General features: G+C 38.7%; 1 protein-coding gene across 3 annotated transcripts in view; it reads left to right on the forward strand.

Annotated features, from left to right (window-relative positions):
• LOC121269057 (speckle type BTB/POZ protein) overlaps positions 1 to 21,238 on the forward strand; it is a 118,969-nt gene that overhangs the window by 83,060 nt on the left and 14,671 nt on the right. For all 3 annotated transcript variants that reach the window (XM_041173477.1, XM_041173476.1, XM_041173478.1), the window contains 4 exons: positions 9,750 to 9,927; positions 14,461 to 14,516; positions 15,266 to 15,388; positions 19,782 to 19,924. In XM_041173477.1, the coding sequence (XP_041029411.1) occupies positions 9,750 to 9,927; positions 14,461 to 14,516; positions 15,266 to 15,388; positions 19,782 to 19,924 (500 nt within the window). The remainder of the gene's footprint in view (positions 1 to 9,749; positions 9,928 to 14,460; positions 14,517 to 15,265; positions 15,389 to 19,781; positions 19,925 to 21,238) is intronic.

Raw genomic sequence — 21,238 nt, forward strand, 5'->3', positions numbered from 1 at the left:
TGGTAGGTACAGACCTACCCGTGAGCCCCCTTAAAAGTGAGTGTTCTGGTGCTGAAAGCCTGGAATTGATGACTGCAAGTGCTGACTGAAGCAAGGTAGGCAAACAAACCTTGACGTCCTGAGCGAAGTGCAGGCCACCAAGTGCAAGCCTTATATATGCTATTTTCCTGCCGACGTGGGCAGATGATCCAGTGGGGGGGATGAGTCCAGTGGCCTGGCCTCATATTGATATGCTGATGTATTGCAATGAGTTCCCGATGTCTGATGGCAGGGAATGCAGCTCGCCATCAATGGGCTGAGTAGACGTTCGCAAACTGGTTTCACGATAACATGAAACCAATTTTTGGCCTTTTCGCCATATTGTCTGCTCACATCACCAAGCATGCCTGACGCCAGCAGGCAAGGAAAGTCCTGGCCATAGTCACAGCAACATTGGTTTATTCACTGTGATTTCTAGTAGAAAGAGCATATTGATATAATTAATGACTTTCAGACTGATGAACCCCTTCTGGTCTCAAAGGGAGCTGCTTAAAATAGCCAAAGTATTTGGTATGAGTGTCCTCATTCAAGGTTTATTCTTATTTGTTTTAGCCAACAATGTGTTGGATGATGAGTGCATTCAGTTTGGTCCATATTTGCCTTTATGGCAATGTTGTGAATAAATAGTAATTGATAAGTTTAATGGATGAGGTAGACGTCCAATTTTGTTCAGTAATACTGGTGTGGGTAATTTTTAATCTTATTCTTGTCAATGCTTGTGACTCAGCATACTTCCATTTTGTTTTTGTGGGATTTTCTGTTTTTGTGAGGTTGAATATGGAGCTATCCAATTTGCCTTTTAAAACACAAATTTCTAGAAGTATTAAATTCTGAAATGGGTTTAAGCAATTGAGGTGATCCTTGTCTTAAGGCCTCACTGAAATGTACAGCACCTTGGCCGTTGCCATGGCACAACCCTTATCTCTGTTCACTTAAGTCCAAGGGATGCAGACTTGAAAGAATATAGTGCACAAATGGTTTAGCCATCCACTGCAAGATGTGGCTGAACTATTTAAAACACTACTGGATACCACTCTCATCTGCTAAAATGGCTCATCCTGGAATGGAAAGATAACCCCTGCCCCCACCCCAAAATCGGCTTCATTTCTTGACTGCCAGGCCATTATCTTAAACCCCTCTCCCCTTCCCTTCCGCCCTCACCTCCAACAGCAAGTGTTAGGAGTTCATGAGCTTCTTTGTCACTAAGATTGATACAATCCAATCAGCTGCTTCTGCCACTTTGCTCCCTTTCACTAGCCCACCTGACCAGAATTTCTTCAATGCTCCTCCTTGCTCTAGCCCTGAACTCGCATCTTTCTCTCGGTTTCTCTCCTGCCTCTCCTCCTGCCCTCTCTGAGCTCATCTTGTCCATGAGATCAACCTCCTGTTTCCTCAATCTTATTCCCACTAAACTGCTGATAACCCAGTATCCCCTACTGGTGCCTATGTTATTGAGATTGTAAGCAGTGTTCTTTCTTCAAACGTTGTTCCTCTCTCCTTTAAATCTGCTGTCATCACCCCCTCCTCAGAAACAAAAGAACTTGACCTCTCTGTCCTTGCATACTACTGCCCCATTACCAATCAGCCTTTCCTCCCAAAGTCCGTAAAAGTGCTGTCGCCTCCCAAATCCGTTCCCATCTTTCCCAGAACTCCATATTTGAATCCCTCCAATCAATTTTCTGCCTCTGCCATAGTACCACAGTGCTCTTTTCAAAGTCACAAATGCTATCCTATGTAACTGTGACAAAAGTAAACTTGCCCCCCAAATTCTTCTGGACCTTCCTGCTGCCTTTGACGTGGCTGACCTCACCACCTCTTCCACCACCTCTCCACTGTCGTCCAGCTGGATGAGCCTGCTCTCATATGGTTCCATTACTGTCTATCTAAACATAGCCACAGAATCACTTGCAAGTGCCCCTCTTCCTGTTCCTGCACTGTTATCTCTGGTATCCCCCCAAGGATCAGTCCTTGGCCTCCATTTCTCACCTTCATGCTGGCAACTTCATCCAAAGGCACACCATTTGTTTTGACATGTGCTGATGACACCTAGCTCTACCTCACCACCTCTCTTTCGACAACTCCACCATTGCTAAATTATCAGACTGCTTATCAGGCATCTAGTACTGGCAGAGCAGAAATTTCTTTCAACTAAATATTGGGAAGACTGAAGTCATTGTTTTCAATCTCCACTCCTAACTCTGTTCCCTTACCTCCATCTCTCTCTCTGGCAGTCGTCTGGGATTAAGCCAATCTGTTTGCAACGTTGATGTCACATTTGAACCTGAGGTGAGCTTCTGCCATCTCTGAGACCACCTATTTCTACCCCTGTAACATGGTTCAACTTTGTCCCTGTCTCAGCTGATCTGCTGCTGAAACCCTCATCCATGTCTTTGTTACTTCCAGGCTTGACTATTTCAATGCACTTCTGGCTGTTCCCCTACATTCTACCCTCCTCAAACTTGAGGTCATCCAAAACTCAGCTGTCGGCGTCTTAACTCGCGGCACACCCCATTCCCCTATCGCCTCTGTGCTCACTGACCTACACTGACTCCCTATAAAACAATGTCTTCATTTTAAAATTATCATCCTTGTTTTCGAATCCCACTATGGCTTTGCCCCTTCCCATCTCTGCAAAAACTGTCCGAAATATCTGCGCTCCTTGAATTCTGGCCTCTTGTCTGTTTCCAATCATCATTGCTCCACAGTTGGTAGCTGTGCCTTCAGTTTCCTAGGATGCAAGCTCTGGAATACCCACCCTACACTGTTTCCCCCGCTAACTTGCTTTCCTCCTTTAAGACACATTCTGTAAAATCTAGCTCTTTGACCAAGCTTTTGATCACCCGATCCAAATCTCCTCATGTAGCTCAGTGTCATACTTTGTTTTGTAATGCTCCTGTGAAGCATCTCAGATGTTTCATTGTGTTAAAGGTGCTATATAAATATAAGTTGTTGTTGTGAAAGCCGAAACCCACTTTAAAAGCTTTATATTTCAAAGCAAATATTATAAATTGTTCAATCCATTTGTGTATTAGCTGTTAGACCTAGCTGTAATTTCAGCTGTCACGGGGGTGAACTTAAGAGACTGGTGGTCTGCTATCCTTTCATCTTTTGGAATTAAATATGAATGTAATGCAGAAAAGGTATCAAAGCTGTTCTTTGACATAGATCATGATCTGAGTACTCAATTTGCTTTTGACTGTTGGAGCAAGTCTGCAGTTGTAGAAAATATTTTTTTGTTATAATTGACAGGGAAAGCTGAGTTGGGATGAAGTATGAGGCAATATCAGTGAAATGGGTCTGGAATATATCTGGTTTGAAAATTCTGAATATCACAAAGTGGAAAATATTTTAGCTTGCAAGGGTCCTTATCACTCAACCTGAGCACAAAAAAAGGTTGTTTAAGTCCTAGATATAACAGTAGGGCATTAGTGCATAATTAACTGATCCTTAGATTTCTGAATCAATCTGCCTATTATTGTATTGAAAGGTCTGGTCAAAATTACTGTTTTATCAATCTTAGCTTTATCATAAAAGTTGTCATTTCAATTATCTGTAAAGGAAGCTCTTGAGAATCATTTTTGCTCTGAAAAATGCACTTTGTGGAATTTTTAGTAACTTGCTGTTGAGATTGGTCATCATTTACATTATTGCAACCATATGCTGTTTGCCTGTCTCCACAACAGACACAGGCGCTGTAGCTGTCTTCTAGTGTAATTCGAATGAAAGTGGCCTGCAAAGAGATCCCTCAAGATGCCTTTATTTGATATATCTAATAATTTCAGAGGTCAAGTGGACAGCTAGTAATCCCCTCAGTAATGGTTGGAGCAGCCAGCTGCCACCTATTTAAATTCTTCCGTATTTATATTCATAAGTTATCACATATATAGAGTGCCGTGTTAAAATATACTTGTACTGGAACACTAAGTGTGGAAGCAGTTTTAGTAAAAGAAAGATTTGCATTTATATAGTGCCTTTCGCATGCTCAGGATATCCCAAGCACTTTACAGTGAAATATTTGAAGTGTTGTACTGTAGGAAAGGCAGCCAATTTGCACACAGCAAGCTCTCTCAAACAGCTGTGAGATAATGACCTTTTTACATGATATTGAATGAGTGGTAAATGAATATTGACCAGTACACTGAGATAACTCTCTTACTGCTCTTTTGACATCATGCCATGGGACTTTTAGATCCACCTGAGAGGGCAGACAGGGTCTCCATCTAATGTTTCATCCAGAGGTGGTACCTTCAATAGTGCAACCCTTGCTCATTACTTCATTGGTGTGTCATCCTTGAATCTTGTGCTCAGGCCCTGGAATGGGACTTGAACCCACAACCTTCTGACTTGAAGGCAAGAATGCTACCTCCTGAGTCAAGGCTGACAACATTTATCAGTTTTATAATTATGGTATGTAGCTCATTGAAGACCAGTTTCAAAGGCTCCCTTGGTGGCTTTTTCAATACTTGAGCTGTACAGACCAGGTTTAATTCAATTTCTTTTCAATGCATGGTACCTTTTAAATTTTTTTTGTGACGTATGCACGCAACCTTAACCAGGTCAACTTGTGAGCAGCCTGCATGGTACCTTCTGGGTTCCTGGGCACACATGCACCGTAAAAGTAATTCTCCCCATGATGCTGTTTGATTTGACTGAAATATTTTCAGGGAATGTAGTAGATATTTTTTAAATTTTCAGTAGATTTTTCCATTTGCATTTTCTGAGACTATTTTGCAAGAGTTCATTGTATACAAGTACAGTTGGTAAGGTCACCGGATTCATGAACTAAGATCACTGGCAGGAGTATGAAACTTGTACCTTCCTTAAAACAATCTCTGCCAAAGCAATTGATGGAGTTTTTTCTTTTTCTATGTCAAAATCATGAACTGCTTGATGTTGAAACCATTCATAGTGTTTGGTTTGAAATACCTATATGATTAAGAATAATTTTTGAAATGTGCTGTTTTTCTTTTTAAATACCTGTGGAGGAAGAAGTTTGAAATACTCATGTTAACCCAAAGTGGAACTGTATTTACCTAATTATGCATTTATATTTCAATTTTTCCACAGGTGCAAAGCATTTTCACTTTATGCTGGTACCACTACAACCTGAATCTAGAGGCTTGGCACTCCAGAAAATGGAGTACAATCACTCTGGCGAAGTTTGCCTCACTCCACTTTGCTTTAGAGTCAGTTTGAGCTTTTGCACCTAATATACCCTGCACAAGTTTCGCAAAGTGCAAAGCAAGAAACTCTATCCACTGATGGTAACTGTAGCAGCTTAAATTGTTAAATTTTCCTTTAATTTCTAGCATGCTTCCAGTGAGCTACATAATGAATCTGGAAATGCAACTGTAGTTTTAAAATTGAGGGAAGATAAAGCCTTGCACTGGTTTTAATTAAATTGGGAGTAATAATTTTATGGCATATCTCTGTTTACTAGTCGTTTTTGCTTAACCGATGAAATACCAGCAAAACACCTGATCATACATGCGAAAGGCAGTTTAGCTTTCCAGAATATATTCTGAAATTCAATTTGTGTCAATTTTCAAAAATAAAACATTTCCTTCATTTAGCTTGCAAATTTGTTAATGTATTAGTGTCTGGAAAATTTTTATCTTCCAGTTTTCTCCCCTTTCTCCTGTAGATGGCTCATTACTAGGCCATGGCTCCGTGAATAGCTGTAACCCACTGTTCCTTCACTCAAGTATGAGAGCAATAACACTTTTGCAGGTTAATTGACGATAGGGTATTGTAGCTTGGTCTGGTCTTGTTTTAATGACCATGTAAAATACTAAATGGAGATTAGGAAGAGGAATCCTTTCTTCACCCTTACCAGATTGCATTGAGGATGCAGAGCCCATCTTTGCAAAAGCTGGCCAGAAGAAATTGAGATAATTTCTAATGTATAGTATGTGAACGGACTTGCTTGAAAGTAATTTTGACAGGCCCAGAATTATTTAGAAACAAAGTGTGTAGTCAAGACTCAACTTGGTGGTGATATATAGAATCTGGAACTTAATCATCACAATGCCTCAGCACACCACAGATATAATACTAGTGCAAAACGAGCTCAATAGTACAGATAATTCGCACTCTTACAGCATTAAAAAAGCCGTAGAAATTATTGGCAAACTGCTTCCAGCCAATTATTGCTTGGAGACAGTAGGGGTGGGAGGTCAACTTATACAGGTGTAGTCCTTGATGATGACATTACTGTGCTCTTAACTAAGTAACTGCCAGTGTTATGTTATGCTGTGCTGTTTGAGCAGTAGTAATGGATGCTCTGTCAATCCCAGTTTGCTTTTATGCTTTTTGAAAGGGCTGATTTTAAAACAACTGGGATTACAGCAGTTGTCAGTAGTGATAATACTGGCCTCTAGGAAAGCCTGTATTCTGAAAACTTGTAACAAGTAGCCATAAATGCCATGACCGTCATTTCAACCTGCAGGGACATGATGTTTCAAAGAACCTTTTGTAACCTCAAATACTAATGGATGAGTTTTTTTCCACCCACCTCAGGCAGGCACTGATGGGGGAAACTTAATCTTCAGTTTGATTTCATTGGTCTCTGCGGTGACAGTGTTTCTTTTTTAAAGGCTGCTACTTTGCTGTTTGCCTGCTCATTTTTGGCATGTGGACAGGAGAATTTCTCAAGCCTATTCTTTCTCTCTCAAGTTGTTTGAATTTAGTTTGTCTCAATAGCTTTATCCATCACCTAGCATTTCTTTCATTCTGAAGAATTGTCCCTGAACTTGGTTGGTATGCACACATAGGAAATACACCTAATTTGTTTATTTTGGAACATGGGACTTCTGGAAACTCTTAGCAGCAGTTGACAAATTGGGTAGTATCTGTACCTCCTTATGTTACTCACTAGTAGGGCAGGACACACACACAAAGATTTGATTGTCTATTATTCATTTCTCAAGCTAACTTTCACAGGGATGTTTTTAAGGACATGGTCTCTAAGAAATTTGTCTTGCCTATTTCCATCTTTACTTAACCCAATTCGTCATTGTCTAAGGCAGAGGTGTTTTCCGAGATGAATTTGAAGGTGTAGACCCGTGACCTTAGCCCCAGCTGTTGTATTGCCTTGACATACTTTTTATTCTTGTTTGGAGACTAAATGGGGTAGATGGTTTACTGATCTCATTCTTTCTTAATCCTTCAAAAATAATTTGACTTTTGCAAATGAAGCTACTTCTTGCCCTCTCCCTCATTGTTTGTCTGGTCCTGCTTACTCTTACGTACCATATAAATATCTTTTGGGTGCCAATTTTATTGGAATGCTTCAGTGTCCTTATCATTGCCTCCTCCAGACAAAGAAATTAAGGTTTGCAGTGAAGATTACCTCATGGTCAGTGGCATGAAAGGTATCAATAGGATAATGTCCCAAGTATTGTCCTCTGAGATAATGGCCTTATATACTGTAAGTTGGATAAAAATTAGATTTTGTTTCAATCATCTGGATCATGCATCAAATTATATTTGACGTAGGTCTTATATAAATGAACACTTTGAAAGTTGCTTGTTTGTGCAGAATATATGGGAGCTTGAAGGAATCTTGTAGGAACTCCAAAAAACAGTTTTATCAGATGAGAGGCAAGTCCCTCACTTTAATAGTGTAAAACAAGTAAGGTTTTGGAAATAATGATGAGGCAGACATGATTATAGATGTTCCTGCAAATGTTCAAGTATATTTTGTGACTAATTTGTGGGGTAAATGGTAGGTTGTTTTTCATCATTATTTGAAGAAATTGTGAAGAGCTGCACTTTTTTTCTTTAAAACTTTGGTTTTGTTTGTAATTCTGTGCTTCAGTACTCCTATACATATGGGGTTGTGTATGTTTTTGATTTGGGCAAAAGAATTACAGATTTTAATTGAGTTTTTTTTAATATGTAAGAGTAGGTTTTATTGCCTTGGGACACAGCTGGGAGCCTGAGAGGGGTAACAGGCTATTTGACTGGAGGGGGAAGAGAGGTGTCTTGGCCAAATGTGACCTTGATGCCCTACACAAATATTTTTTGGCAGATGTTTCTAGAACTCAATCTTATATGATTATTTCCATCTCTTTTTCCCATCTTAAATCTCTCATAACAAATTTATTAAGTAATTAAAGTTAAAACAGCCTCTCACAGTAATGCACTTATGTAGAAGACAGCTTTGTAGAAATGTCTTTTGAATTTATATTTTTCATGTTTTGCAGGCCTATTGTAAAACAATAATGGTCTCTCCATTCAGACCGTCTGCAACTATTTCTTAATCTGGGATCACATTGTGGGCAGTTTGTAGGAAGATAGGAGGCCATTTTCTACGCAGTTCAGAGTATAAAAAGCTAAAGTCCAATACTGTGGCAGTATTGAAGTGAAAGAGGCTTCAGTGTTGCACTTAGAGGGCCACATTTATCTAAAATTCCACCTCTTTTTTTACACCACATTTTTTACACCAGTTCCATCAGTTCAGATGACTTCAGTAAGTTCCCTAACCAACTATAATCAATATCCACCAACTAAGAAGGTTAAAATCAGTACTCTTGTAATGTCTGTTGTGGGATGTTGGTTACATCTTGGTAGGTTTTAATGAAGTCTTCATGGCCTGAAGTAGATTAACTGTAAGTCTTTATTAACCACTAGAACTATTTACAAAGATGTAGTTAAGAGTACAAGCTAGGAACTGTCTCCATGCTTTGGTCTGCACACAACTCTGTCCAACACCATACTGATCCCTTGGTGCGAGTCATATGTTCTCTTACATCACTGTGTGGAAGGTACTGTACTTAGTCCCACATTAACTCTAGATGTGCCAGACCCTTATACTGCAGTGCCTGCATTAAGCCAAGTTTTATATTATCACTCTGCATAGTGTAATGAACCTTCTGTGATGAGGGTTGACCAGATTGTTCCTAGATGTTAATGAGCCTGTGATTTATTTTCATGGATAAAGATGAATTGTTTAACATACTTCCAAACTTGGAAGTAATTATTTTAACCTCTGAGTTCTGTTCTTCATATATTGGCTGTTAAATGTGTACATTAGGATATAACACGTGTCTTCCATTAGTAGATAAACAATGCTGGCATAACATTATATGTTGCTTTGTATTCAAAAGTAATAATTTTATATCTTGTGTTCATTTTTATCATTACCAATTTGAATATGTTTGCTTAACAGTTGTTTAAACTATTATGTGCATTAGCAAACTTGCTGGAAATTAAGCCGCAGGCAATTATGAAAGAAGAAATCTTTTTGGGAAGACGATAAAAACGTTTACAGTGATTTTGATTGGAAATGACTTTGATAAATTGTACTGTTCTCTTAATGCACAAATTGCTGTTTCAGTTGTTTTCAAAGTTGAGTAAATTTTGCAGGCCGTGTCAGTCAAGCTTTGGGGCATATTCTTGTATTGACATTTGAATTTATAAGAAAAGTGGCATTTTAACCAATCAATAGATTATCAAAGTAGGAAATGCATTGTAATGATTTCTCTGTGCCCTTTCAACCTGTATTATGTTTACCCACCCTGACTCCAATGGTTTTGGACAAAGTTTATGCACAAAAAGACTTTAAGCCTGGATTTTCCAATCGGCATTATCTTAATACTGATGGTGGTTCATTTATTTTAAATAATGCTGATTGGAAAACAAAGGATTTAGTGTCAATAGCTGTGCCTTGGTGTAACACTATATTTGTGTTTTCTTTTACATCCTAGGTTAGCGTGGTCCAGGATTCAGTGAATATATCTGGCCAGAACACCATGAATATGGTGAAAGTTCCTGAATGCCGGTTAGCAGATGAACTTGGAGGATTATGGGAGAATTCTAGGTTTACAGATTGTTGCCTTTGTGTAGCTGGCCAAGAGTTTCAAGCGCATAAAGCAATTCTTGCAGGTTTGGAACATTCTTGCACCAGTAAAGCTTTGCACTAGGCATATTTCCAAGGATTATATCAAACTATATTTCAGCATTGATGAATTTCTTTTAATAGATTATGTATCAAAGTACACAATTGTTTTAACCTAGTGTGCTCTTGTTTCTGATGTTCCACCATTTGAAAGAAATCAAAAGCACACCAAGGATTCTGAAAACCTGAGGTCAAAACAGTATGTCACATTTCTTGGAAGATTGGTCAGCATTTGAAAAATAAAGATGCATTGATATTTTGGGTGTGGTAGTTAATCAGAATTAACTTTTGGGGTACAGAACCCTCTATTTGGATTTCCTGTATGATAATGAGATGGAATCAAGAATTTATTGCTCGATGGGAATTGCCAAAATAAGTTGTGTGGGTTCAACTTGTGAGAGAGATGTCATATTCAATATTTTTCACCAAGAATTCTTTTAATTACAAGAGTTACATGCAGTAATCTTTAGAATAATACACTCTGTTAGTCAAAGAAAATTAAATTCTCTCTGCTTTTAAGTGAAACTATGTTCATCATTTTCCAGATTGTTTTAATGAACCACAGCCACTTTTTTTTTGATGGAATTAATTTATATTTCCTTCAATTTTTTTGGCGTTCTGGATACAATGTTTTAGTATTATAGGTAATTTCCTTCTCAACTGAACTAACAAATTTTATATATACAAGTGTCTGAGATGGAATTGTAGCTAAAGTATATAGATATTACTATGAGAACATGAATTGAAGTGACTTTGGAAATGAAGTTACGTCAGAAAGTGCCCACTCCTTAATAAATGGTGTAGATGAGAATATCAAATAAAAGTGCACTCGCTAGCTTTATCCTCATGCACTAGTGTTATATTTTATTGCTACTAATATAGACAGTGAAATGGGCAATTAGTGTGAGGTTGGCCACTTGCTATTGAGCTGTACGTCGCCTTCTATCCGAATGACTTATTTTGCATCCTGAAGTTTTATATCAATCTTTGTAATTAATTTCTATAGGATCTTCCTCTGAAATGTAGGTTCATTGTCTCCTTTAATTATCTCATTTATACAACTGAATATGAGCAGTTTCCATGTATAAGCATCCATTTCCTGCTTTGAAACGGAATGGAATGGCAAGTGCCAGGTTGCTTAATGTCGTGCACAAATTTTAGGTCATGCAAGGTGGGCCCAGTCAGGCAGTTGCCTTAGCTACCCCCATGTGTGATGTTGGCTGTTTAAGTTGCCATTGTAGGTTGTTGGGTGTGCTGTAGACTGTATTACGATTTTGGGCCACAGGTCATTTGGTGGCTTGTAGACGTTGCAATGATCTTTTGTGAGTAACTCTGTTTTGCGCAGGATAGACCTTTAATGTTGAGCTGATATATTCTTGTTGCTGGTCCTGTTTCTTAGCTTTGTTATCCCTGAGAGAACCCGCTTACCGATGGGCTTTTACTGCTTGAACCAGGAATCTGGTGGCTGGGGTTCAGTTTGCAGCTTTTCAGGTGGGAATACTTATTTAACATGAGGACCACATGAAAATTGTCAGGACTGTCGTTAAGTCATCCACCTGAACAGCTCGCAGGCAAGGGAAGAACTTCATGTCCAGTTCTGTGACTGACTAATGACCCAGCACCAAAATATCTTGGCATCACTCTTGACCATACATTGACCTACCAGCAACACCCCCAGAAAATTGGAGCCAAGGTCAAGATGAAAATGCATTGCATATGGAAACAGGCCTGTGTCGGCAGAGCCAACGTATTGCTTTACTTGCTCTGGTCTACCCAACAGCAGAGCATTGCTCAGGAGCCGCTACACAAATGTGTTAGATATCTACCTGTGGGAATCCATGAGGATTATTTTTGGAAAGTTGAGACCACCACAGCTTGAGTGACTGCCTGTGTCAGAACATGTTGAACCTCTTTAATATATCAGCAGGGAAAACATCCTTCTCAAAGAACACCACTGGCTGACAGCTAATGAAGCACCCCCATTGACACAGGACTTCAAAAAAGCTCCACATAGTTGCCTGAAGTCCTGTACTGCCTACCGGAACACACTCCACACCCTACAAACTGACAACAGCCCACCTGTCAATGGCACACCACGTAACATCACCAACCGCAACCTGGTAACTGAGCCAAGTTGTTACAATCCCAGCTGGTGATAATACTGGGCAAGTCAGGTCCCCAGAGTCCTGGTTTGATAGATCCTAACTATTTTTGAAAAGCCATGGAAAGTTACTGAACAAATTCACAGGAGCCTGCTGGTCAACTTTTAACACAGAATAAAATATTTATTAAAATGAGAAAAATGAACTATTGCACCAGACAGAGAGGTTAGAAAGGTCTCAATTCAAACAAGTGAAAATGATTCAATTTCCCAATATTTCTTTACCCAGCATTCTTTACGGACACACGAACCAGTGAAGAGTTATCAGTAGCTTGTCACAGGCTCCTTGCTCAGAACTGGCACACGTGCAAGCAGTTTTCTGCCGGTGAATTCTTGAGCATGCACTTTATGCTTCTCACTAACTTGTATCTATCTGTGAGATGTGCAAGCTGCTCACTAAACTCACTATTAATCCAGCTGCAGAGCAAACATATGAGTTCCCTGAACTCAGTCTCCCAACAGCCTTGTACTTCTTATCTCAAAGAACTGAAAAATCCCTGTTGTCACTCTCTGACACACTGAACTCTCCCATCTTTCTCTGTCTGTGTCACTTGACCACTGACCCTCATCAACAGCCCAGCTTTTCTACTTGTGATTTTTCCCAAAATCACTAAACTTCAAACCCCTACAGGTTCACCCAGACTTATAGACACCAAGGTCAATTAAAAAAAAAATACCTAAATGAACGTGGAGCAATCATACCTTTCTTAACACAAAAATACATATAGATAAAAATTCAACTTAAAAATTATATATTGTTTATCACAGAATGTTGAAGTTCCAGGTTTCAATGTTCCATAGAAAATGGTAACAACCCTCAACTGTTTGAAAGGGGACCAGGGAAGGTATGGCCATTTGTTGCACACATGGAACATGAAGAACAGTTCAAATTAGGATTGTGGCCATCACCCATAACCAGAATCTCTGCCCTGAGAGATCCAAATCTGGTCGCATCACAACCACTCATACTATGTCAGCTGAAACTGTTGAATGGATTTTTAAAAATTCATTTACAGGATGTAGGTGTTGCTGGCTAGGCTGGCATTTCTTACCCATCCCTAATTGCCCTTGACAAGGTGATGGTGAGCTGCCCGCTTGAACTGTTGCAGCCCCTGCAGTTTAGGTACACCTACAGTGCTGTTAGGGAGGGAGTTCCAGGATTTGGACCCAGCGACAGTGAAGGAATGGTGATATATTTTCAAGTCAGGATGGTGAGTGGCTTGGAAGGGAATTTCTAGGTGATGGTGTTCCCATGTATCTGCTGACCTTGTCCTTCTAGATGGTAACAGTCGTGGGCCGTGCTGTCTAAGGAGCCTTGGTGAGTTTCTACAGTGCATTTTGTAGATGGTGCATACTGTTCGTCGTGGTGGAGGGAGTGAATGCTTGTGGAAGAGGTGCCAATCCAGAAGACTGCTCTGTCCTGGATTGTGGCAAGCTTCTTGAGTGTTGTTGGAGCTGTACTCATCCAGGCAATTGGAGAGTACTCCATTACACTGCTGACTTGTGCCTTGTAGATGGTGGACAGGCTTTGGGGAGTCTGGAGATGAGTTACTCATCACAGGATGTTGCATCTGAAGACTTAAATCTACAATTCTATCCATAGGAATTGGCTGCTGTTGGCAGAAAATGTTTATTACCAAACATAATTTTCTGATTTTGGATGAAATGATTGATAAGTTAGTGTTAAGGGTCAGATTCTGGAGGAGTGCCATATGAAACGCCAAGAATTTTTCCTCTTACCCACCACCCTCCCCCCCCCCCCCCCCCCCGCCCCAAAATGACCATTGAATAAATGGAATATTGTTGTGTATATGGTAGATCAGTCCTTTTCAATATTACAGAAAAACTGTCCTGGCAGAGTGGCACCAGATTTATTTAGATTGAACATTAAAAACTTTAGGCCTATTATGGAACCCAATTTCAGGCATTGAAACTGTGAAATCCATAGGCATGATTCTGTAATATCTCTGCTGCAGTTCTTAGTTGACATTGTTTCTTCAGTAGCTTTAAGCATAAATTCAAACTGAAATATTGACCCATATATATGCTTTTATGATCATGTGGTTTGTTCAGTACTAGGATGCTTAGAAATTGATGTATATAACACAATTCACATGTGCAAATATGGTATGAACAATTAAATACAAGGTGGCAGTTTGAGTCTCAGGTTTTGGATTTTAAAATTGCCCAAAGCGCATATGCATAAGCTGATTTAGATAAGTGTTGTGTTTTTTGTTTAGTACCTTCGTTGCACTAAATGTAGTGGTTTAAACATTTACAGTCAATCACTGGTGGTTAATTGGAGCCTGATTGCTTGAATTAGAATAGTTAAATTAAAAAAAAATTTCTTTACATTTAGCTCGTTCCCCAGTCTTCAGTGCTATGTTTGAGCATGAAATGGAAGAAAGCAAGAAGGTATGTACGTGTAATTTGCAAGCAGAAATAATAGTCGCTGTACTTTGTTTATGGTACAATGTTAATTAATTATGCCCCAGTCAATGGGAAAGAAAAATACCTTGGTTGAATATTATTTAAAACACTTGCTGAGTCTCCATTTTCTTTAAATAAGATGTGCGTGAAAAGACCAGTTATCCCACTCATTAATGATTTGTCATATTGAGTGATCTTCCCTCCAGGCTACCCTGGTGTGATCAGTGACTGGGGCATGCATAAACTCTAGAACAATCACTTATGTTTTAACTGGGTTTTTGACTTCAGCACAGCCTGTGTGCGGACCTAGGCCTACATGGCCGTGGGAAAGTATGCAATGGACTGTTGTGCTGTATACACTGAAGATTACATGAGGATACATTCAGAGTATTTCTCCCCTCATCCCTCCTTTAAACATTTTTCGTGCTTTGCAGCTTCTAATAATCAAGATACACAAAAAGCTGCAGATTTTATCCAGCAGAATAGTTTCTAGTGTTGGGGTGATAAAGGACAATTAGGAGAAATTATGGAACAGCAGGACATTTCTGTACAGTATTCTTCACGTTAAAGCCATAACTGTGTAATTAGAAGACCGAGAGTTGAATTTCAATACTGAATTCTGTTTTGTACTTTAGATTTGTCATAAAGGAAAGGTAGACAATGAGCAGCAATCACAATTTAAACTGAAAATCTCTCTTCCACTCACCCCACCTCCCCCCCTCAATTTTATACAGAACCGAGTGGAAATTAATGATGTGGAACCTGAAGTCTTTAAGGAGATGATGTGCTTTATTTATACGGGGAAGGCGCCAAATCTTGACAAAATGGCAGATGACTTACTTGCAGCTGCTGATAAGGTGAGTGGGAAGTATTTAACTAAGCAACAAAACGGTTTTGAATGACATTGAAATTAGAGTACTAGGAGCTATTCACTTTGGGTATCTTTACCTACCCCAAAACAAAAGCAAGGTTTTAGATCAGGCTTTATCATTGGAGATTGGTTCTGAGTTGCTGTGCAGATCAGATGTGTGATCCTGTTTTGCATGTATTGTTGGAGTTCTAGCATTTTTTTAAACCCTAGGAAAAACTGAGTCATGCACTGCAACATCTGAAGCGTTTCAACTTTCATAATATTACTTTTTAATGTCCATTCATGATTGCCCCGTGTTACAGTTGTGATGCTAGTGATGCTAGTTAAATGATTTGTCCATAGACACGTCTATGACTTATGTTCTAATCAGTATTATAATCTAATTGATGTTACATCAACAAATAAGATGCTTAACAGTTTACATTAAATCACCACAAAAAAACTTTGATTTGTTACATCATAAGTGGTCTGTACCTTCTGTTAAAATATGAACTTGTTGCCGATACTTTTAATTTGCTTTCACAGAAAAAGGCAACTCCTGTAAGCAGACTGATCCCACCACCCCCAAACCCATCCCAGGAACTTAAACTTCAAACTAAAACAGATTGGTTGTGTAATTATTCTACTTGTGTGTGTGTATATATATTTAACTAAGGTAGAATATAGCAAGAAGCTAGTAATACAATACTTCTTAAATAAATTGTTCCACATCAACAAAATTCAGCAATCTCAGTGGTGCTTCTGACTAATTTTCTGGATTAAATGATACATGGATGACGACTTCAAAAATCCTTCTTAGCCACCTCTCAGAATAAGCAATGTGAAGCAAGGACTTGAGACCCTAAGTACTGCGTCGTTATATGTTAGATCTTTTAAATGAAACTACTTCAAATGCAAACAATTGTGATATTAACTATTTCTGACACTTGGATAAATGGGTAAACAGTGGTATTATGAGCCCATCTGGTTCTTTTTATGCTTATCACACTTGGCTATTGTTACAAATTATGCCTTGTTTAGTTCTCCTTTGTCTTTCAGTACTTTTAAACAGTGCATAACTTGGGGCTTTAGCCATTAGAAGACAGAGTTTGTCTACCTCTCAATCTTCAAACTCTGTCTCTTCAAAGTTTGATTCCCGACAATGATACCTCTTAATAAAACTGTACATTTTGTTACCTTGTGGTGCAAAAACAATAGAACTATTTAATGCACATGTGTTGTAGGGTGGCTGAATCATGCTATTAATGATAGGGTTGATCTGCAGACACTTCTTGGGTGGAAACTTTTAAGTTTATTTACAATATACTCAGCAGCAAACTACATGTGTGCTTTCAACTCCAACTCTATCTCTGCACTGACTGCTGAGGTAGCCCCTGCTACTCTCCTATTGGTTACGACAGATCATGTGATCTTCCTTGAGTATTATTCTTAAAGGTACATTGCACACTAAATAAAACTATAATTACTACAACATGGTAAGTTACATTTCAGAAATTATTCCTACTTGATGCATTATGAAATTCTAATTCATTGACACTTTTATTGATTAGCTGGTATCAATTTTTACACTTGACTTGAACTGCAAAAATAGGGCATTTGAGTAATAGAAGTTGTAGTGCTTCACTGTTGCTGATGTTCATAGACCTGAGGCTTATAGAAAACTGTTTCCTTTGACCACTGATGGCAAACTTCAACAATGAAAAACTTGGGAAACTTGTGATTTTGCACAATTGACCACTGCAGCCCCTGTTAACTAAGGGTTAAGCTACAAGGAAGGATTGCACTTCAAGATATTGAATGAAAAGGGTTGATTGGGAGAAACTATTTATACTAGTTGTTGAGTTTAGGAGTAGGGCACATAGTCTAACCTAGAGTCAGATCTCGTGGGAGTGAAATTAGGAAACTCATCTTTTGGAAAGGATGGTAGAAGTTTGGAACACCCTTCTGCGAATGGTAATTGATCCTAGGTCAATTGTTAATTGTAAAACTAAAATTGATAGATTTTTGTCAGCCAATGGCATTAGTCAGTATGGAGCAAAGGTACTTATGTGGATTTCATTGAATGGTGGAATAGACTCGAGGGGCTAAATGGTCTACTCCTGTTTATATGTTAACTTGGGTCAGCTTGCCATATGCACTAGGCAGTGCCAACTCCAGTTTTAAAAACTGTGTTGAAAGTACTACAATAAGTTGCCTCATATAGTGGTGTTCTGCTTTAGCATTGCAGATATAGTGGGGCTGGTCTGTGCACTTAGCGCCGGTACATCTGCTTTAATGTATTTTGAATGATCCAGTTGGCACCATCTCCCTGATCCCGACACTCTCCCACTCGATGCTTCCCTCCTTGACCTTCTGCCGCTTTCCTTCCTGACACCCCGCCCCCATCTGGTTCGTCACTTCCTTCTCTGACCCTCGCCCGCTTCCCTCCCCAACACTCGCCCACTCACTACCTCCCTCGCCCATTCAACGACCCTTGCCCCTATCCCTCCTTGACCCCGCTCACAGCAAGGGTTCAAGAGGGGGACGCAAGACACAGGTGAAAGTCAGGGAGCAGGAGGAAGGTAGAAAGTGTTAACACATTTCTTTCACACTTAAATTTTTTAAAGTTATTTCATTCATTAATATAGTAATTTAGCAATGTACACTATTTCAACACACGGTATAATGCACACTGCCATTGAGGGATTGAGGCTTCAGTGCTTCACTTATCCCTTTTGCCTTAAGTCACAAATTAGCCCATTCTGTGGATTGGCGGCAGGCGTGGAATAAACTTCTCTCAAAGAAAATTAGAAACTCAGTTGGTAGCATATTTTCTCTGGGTTGAGATGGAAAATGCAGATCTGTAAACATATTGAACATTTGAGTATACTGAGCTATATTTTCTAATATATATACACACACACATATCAATTATCTGTCAAATTGTTCATGCTCTTAAACAATGGTTTGAGTTTATTGTATGGACCAAAACTGTACAGCTGTAGAGCTTGAGATTATTTAGTAGTTATAAATGGTTTGATGCTTCACTGATGACAAGCAGCACTGTACAATTAAAGTGACAACAAATATTTTGTACTCTGATCTGAATGTCTCACCTGGTTTTTATAAACTTCTGAATTGTCAACCCATTAGAGATTGTTCACAGCCTAATTAGTGCCACGCATCGAATTAGTTTACAAGAATATGATATGAAGTCATAAATGTTCTCTAGGGTGGGATTTTCTGCTGCCGTGATCTTCTGGTCCTGCTGCAAGTCAGTGGACTTCTGGCTGGGGCGCCGCCTTGCCCGCGGCGGGTCCCACCCGTGATAGGGCCGGAAAACCCCAGCCCTAGTTTCATTATTTCTTCTTGGTTTTGGTCCATCTATTGCCTATGGTTTTGTGAGTCTATGCTATTTATTTTGAAGTTGAATACAGCAACCATGCAAGTGGCTAAATGAATATGAACTTAGAAATTGCATTTAAATTTTAAGCAGGTCAGGTTGCTACAATGGTCCCAACATTCAAACTGTGTTAGTATGCATGCATTTTAGAATTGCAGAAACTAAAATTAAAAACTCAGTTTACAGTGAGTATGTATCTTAGATCTGAGCAAGAAATGGATATGGTCAGGGCTGGTGTAACCATCAGGCAAATTAGGCAGTTGCCTGAGGTGGCAAAAAATTATGTGCCATTCATGAAACTACATAAGTAAACCAAGAGGCTTCAATAGTGGGAATCAAAGGTCTAGATCTACTAATATAAATCCATATATACTGACACACATATAGATTTCCATGTATTGACATTGCAGTCTTTCCCAAAATTTCATATTCCTCATTCTGTTTGTGATAATTTTACAGATTTGTACATCTGTGTGACTATTCCAAAACTACGAATCAGTAAATAACATCAAAGAATGTAATTTAATCTAGCCCACTATCAATTATTATTGATTTGTCTAAATTATGCATAAAGTCAGCTAGTAACTTGCAGGAACACATAGTATGACACTATGTGAGCCACATTGCACATTATAAAGTGCATTTCTCCTAGTAGCTATCCTGTGAAAAGTGTAGAACAATGAGAATGTGCAGCCAGTGTCATCATTTCCTTTTTCATATAAAATAAATCTGTAGTTATAAACAGAAATTTTATTCATACTAGTACACAATATTCATTTTCAAAAGCTAATTGTTGGGGTGGGACTGAAGGTTTGCCTAATACTATTGCATCAGCCCTGAATATGGTTGAATGTACTGTGATTTTTTTCAGTTGAATGTACTTTACAAAAAAGGCAGTATGATTTTAACTAGTTTCAATTGTGGTAACTGAACTTTGGTAATTTAACACTTGTCTGGTCTTCTGTTTCTAAATGATCCAAACTCTTTCTTGTTTCAGTACGCCCTGGAGCGCTTAAAAGTGATGTGTGAGGATGCTCTTTGCAGCAATTTGTCTGTAGAAAATGCAGCAGAAATTTTAATTCTGGCAGATCTACACAGTGCAGATCAACTCAAGACTCAAGCTGTAGACTTCATAAACTAGTAAGTACCAAAGTTCAGTGTTGTAACAAATTGAAACTTTTTATAATTAGGCTTACAGGCTGACTGTCACAAGGTCAGTATCTTTCATCTTTGTAACTCAGTTTGAGCTCAGGTAGCTCCTCTCTTGAGCCTTGAATGAAATCAATCCTGGATGCACCCAGCAGCAGACTGCCCACAATTTAGCATGATATGGTAGTCTTGCTTTGGCCACGAGGATAGCCAGTGTGTGAATTACAATCTCAATGTTGTAGCTGGCGGTAATTTTCAGAGGTCAAGGCTAAGCAAACTTTACTTGCCATTTAAGGATACTTGATAATATTTCCTAAAATAGAAATGTCTCACTCTCTGTTGTCAACCCTACTTTTATGAGCCCAAAAAGCATACATTGCAACTCTGGCACTATCCCATTATAAATAGCTTTGTACATGTACCTGTTTTTAATGCTGCTATTAACCTTTTTTTGCTTTGTAGCTTCATCTTTTTCAGTTTCTTTATTTCAACGCTTGGAAGAAAAGTTAGTCATTACCGTCACACACTGATTTTTAGTTTTAAATTGGTATCCTCTGAATCAAAACTTTTTTCTTCCCCCAAAATCTTGGATTTAAAATAGATGGTTGCACCTCTCTACACCCCAATTCCTAGGTGGTGTTTTTGGTTGGGCTGATTTGTAGATGCATAACAGTAATATGAAAAACTTAATTGCCTAAAATATACCAACAAATTTCAAGGTTAGGACAGATATCACAAGATTGTAAAAATTATTTAAAGGCAATATTTGACAAAGTGGAGTTATGCATATCCTTATTACAAAATGCAAATTATAAAAACTAGCATGATTTCAATTAGTGTTTATTATTGCTCTCTTGTGTTTAACTACTTTTCTACCATGATAACTAGTCAAAAAACTGTAAACATAAAACTGCAATTTGATCACCAAAAAATACCATGTAAACTACATTATTAATTTGTAATAAATACTGCTTAAAACTTCAAGTTTTGCTGATAGGAAATAAGCTATCATGTAAAACATGTATCAAATGGTTGTTCTGGAAGCAGACGTCAAATAACCAGTGTACTGATTTGCTTGAAGAGATACAATTTGGATCAAGTATCAAATATGATACCACTTTTTGATGTTTTGCGTGGTTAGTTTTATTAAATGGTAATTTGAAATTGGCCAGAGAGCAGTGGAGGCTACGTCATTGAACCTATTCAAGGCTGTGTTGTAGATTTTTGATCTATAAGGAGTCAAAGGTTATGGTGGTGGAAGCAGGAAGGTGGAGTTGAAGCAGCAATCTGATCAACCATAATTTT

The sequence above is a fragment of the Carcharodon carcharias genome, chromosome 23, assembly GCF_017639515.1.
Source record: "Carcharodon carcharias isolate sCarCar2 chromosome 23, sCarCar2.pri, whole genome shotgun sequence".
NCBI classification, from domain to species: Eukaryota; Metazoa; Chordata; class Chondrichthyes; order Lamniformes; family Lamnidae; genus Carcharodon; species Carcharodon carcharias.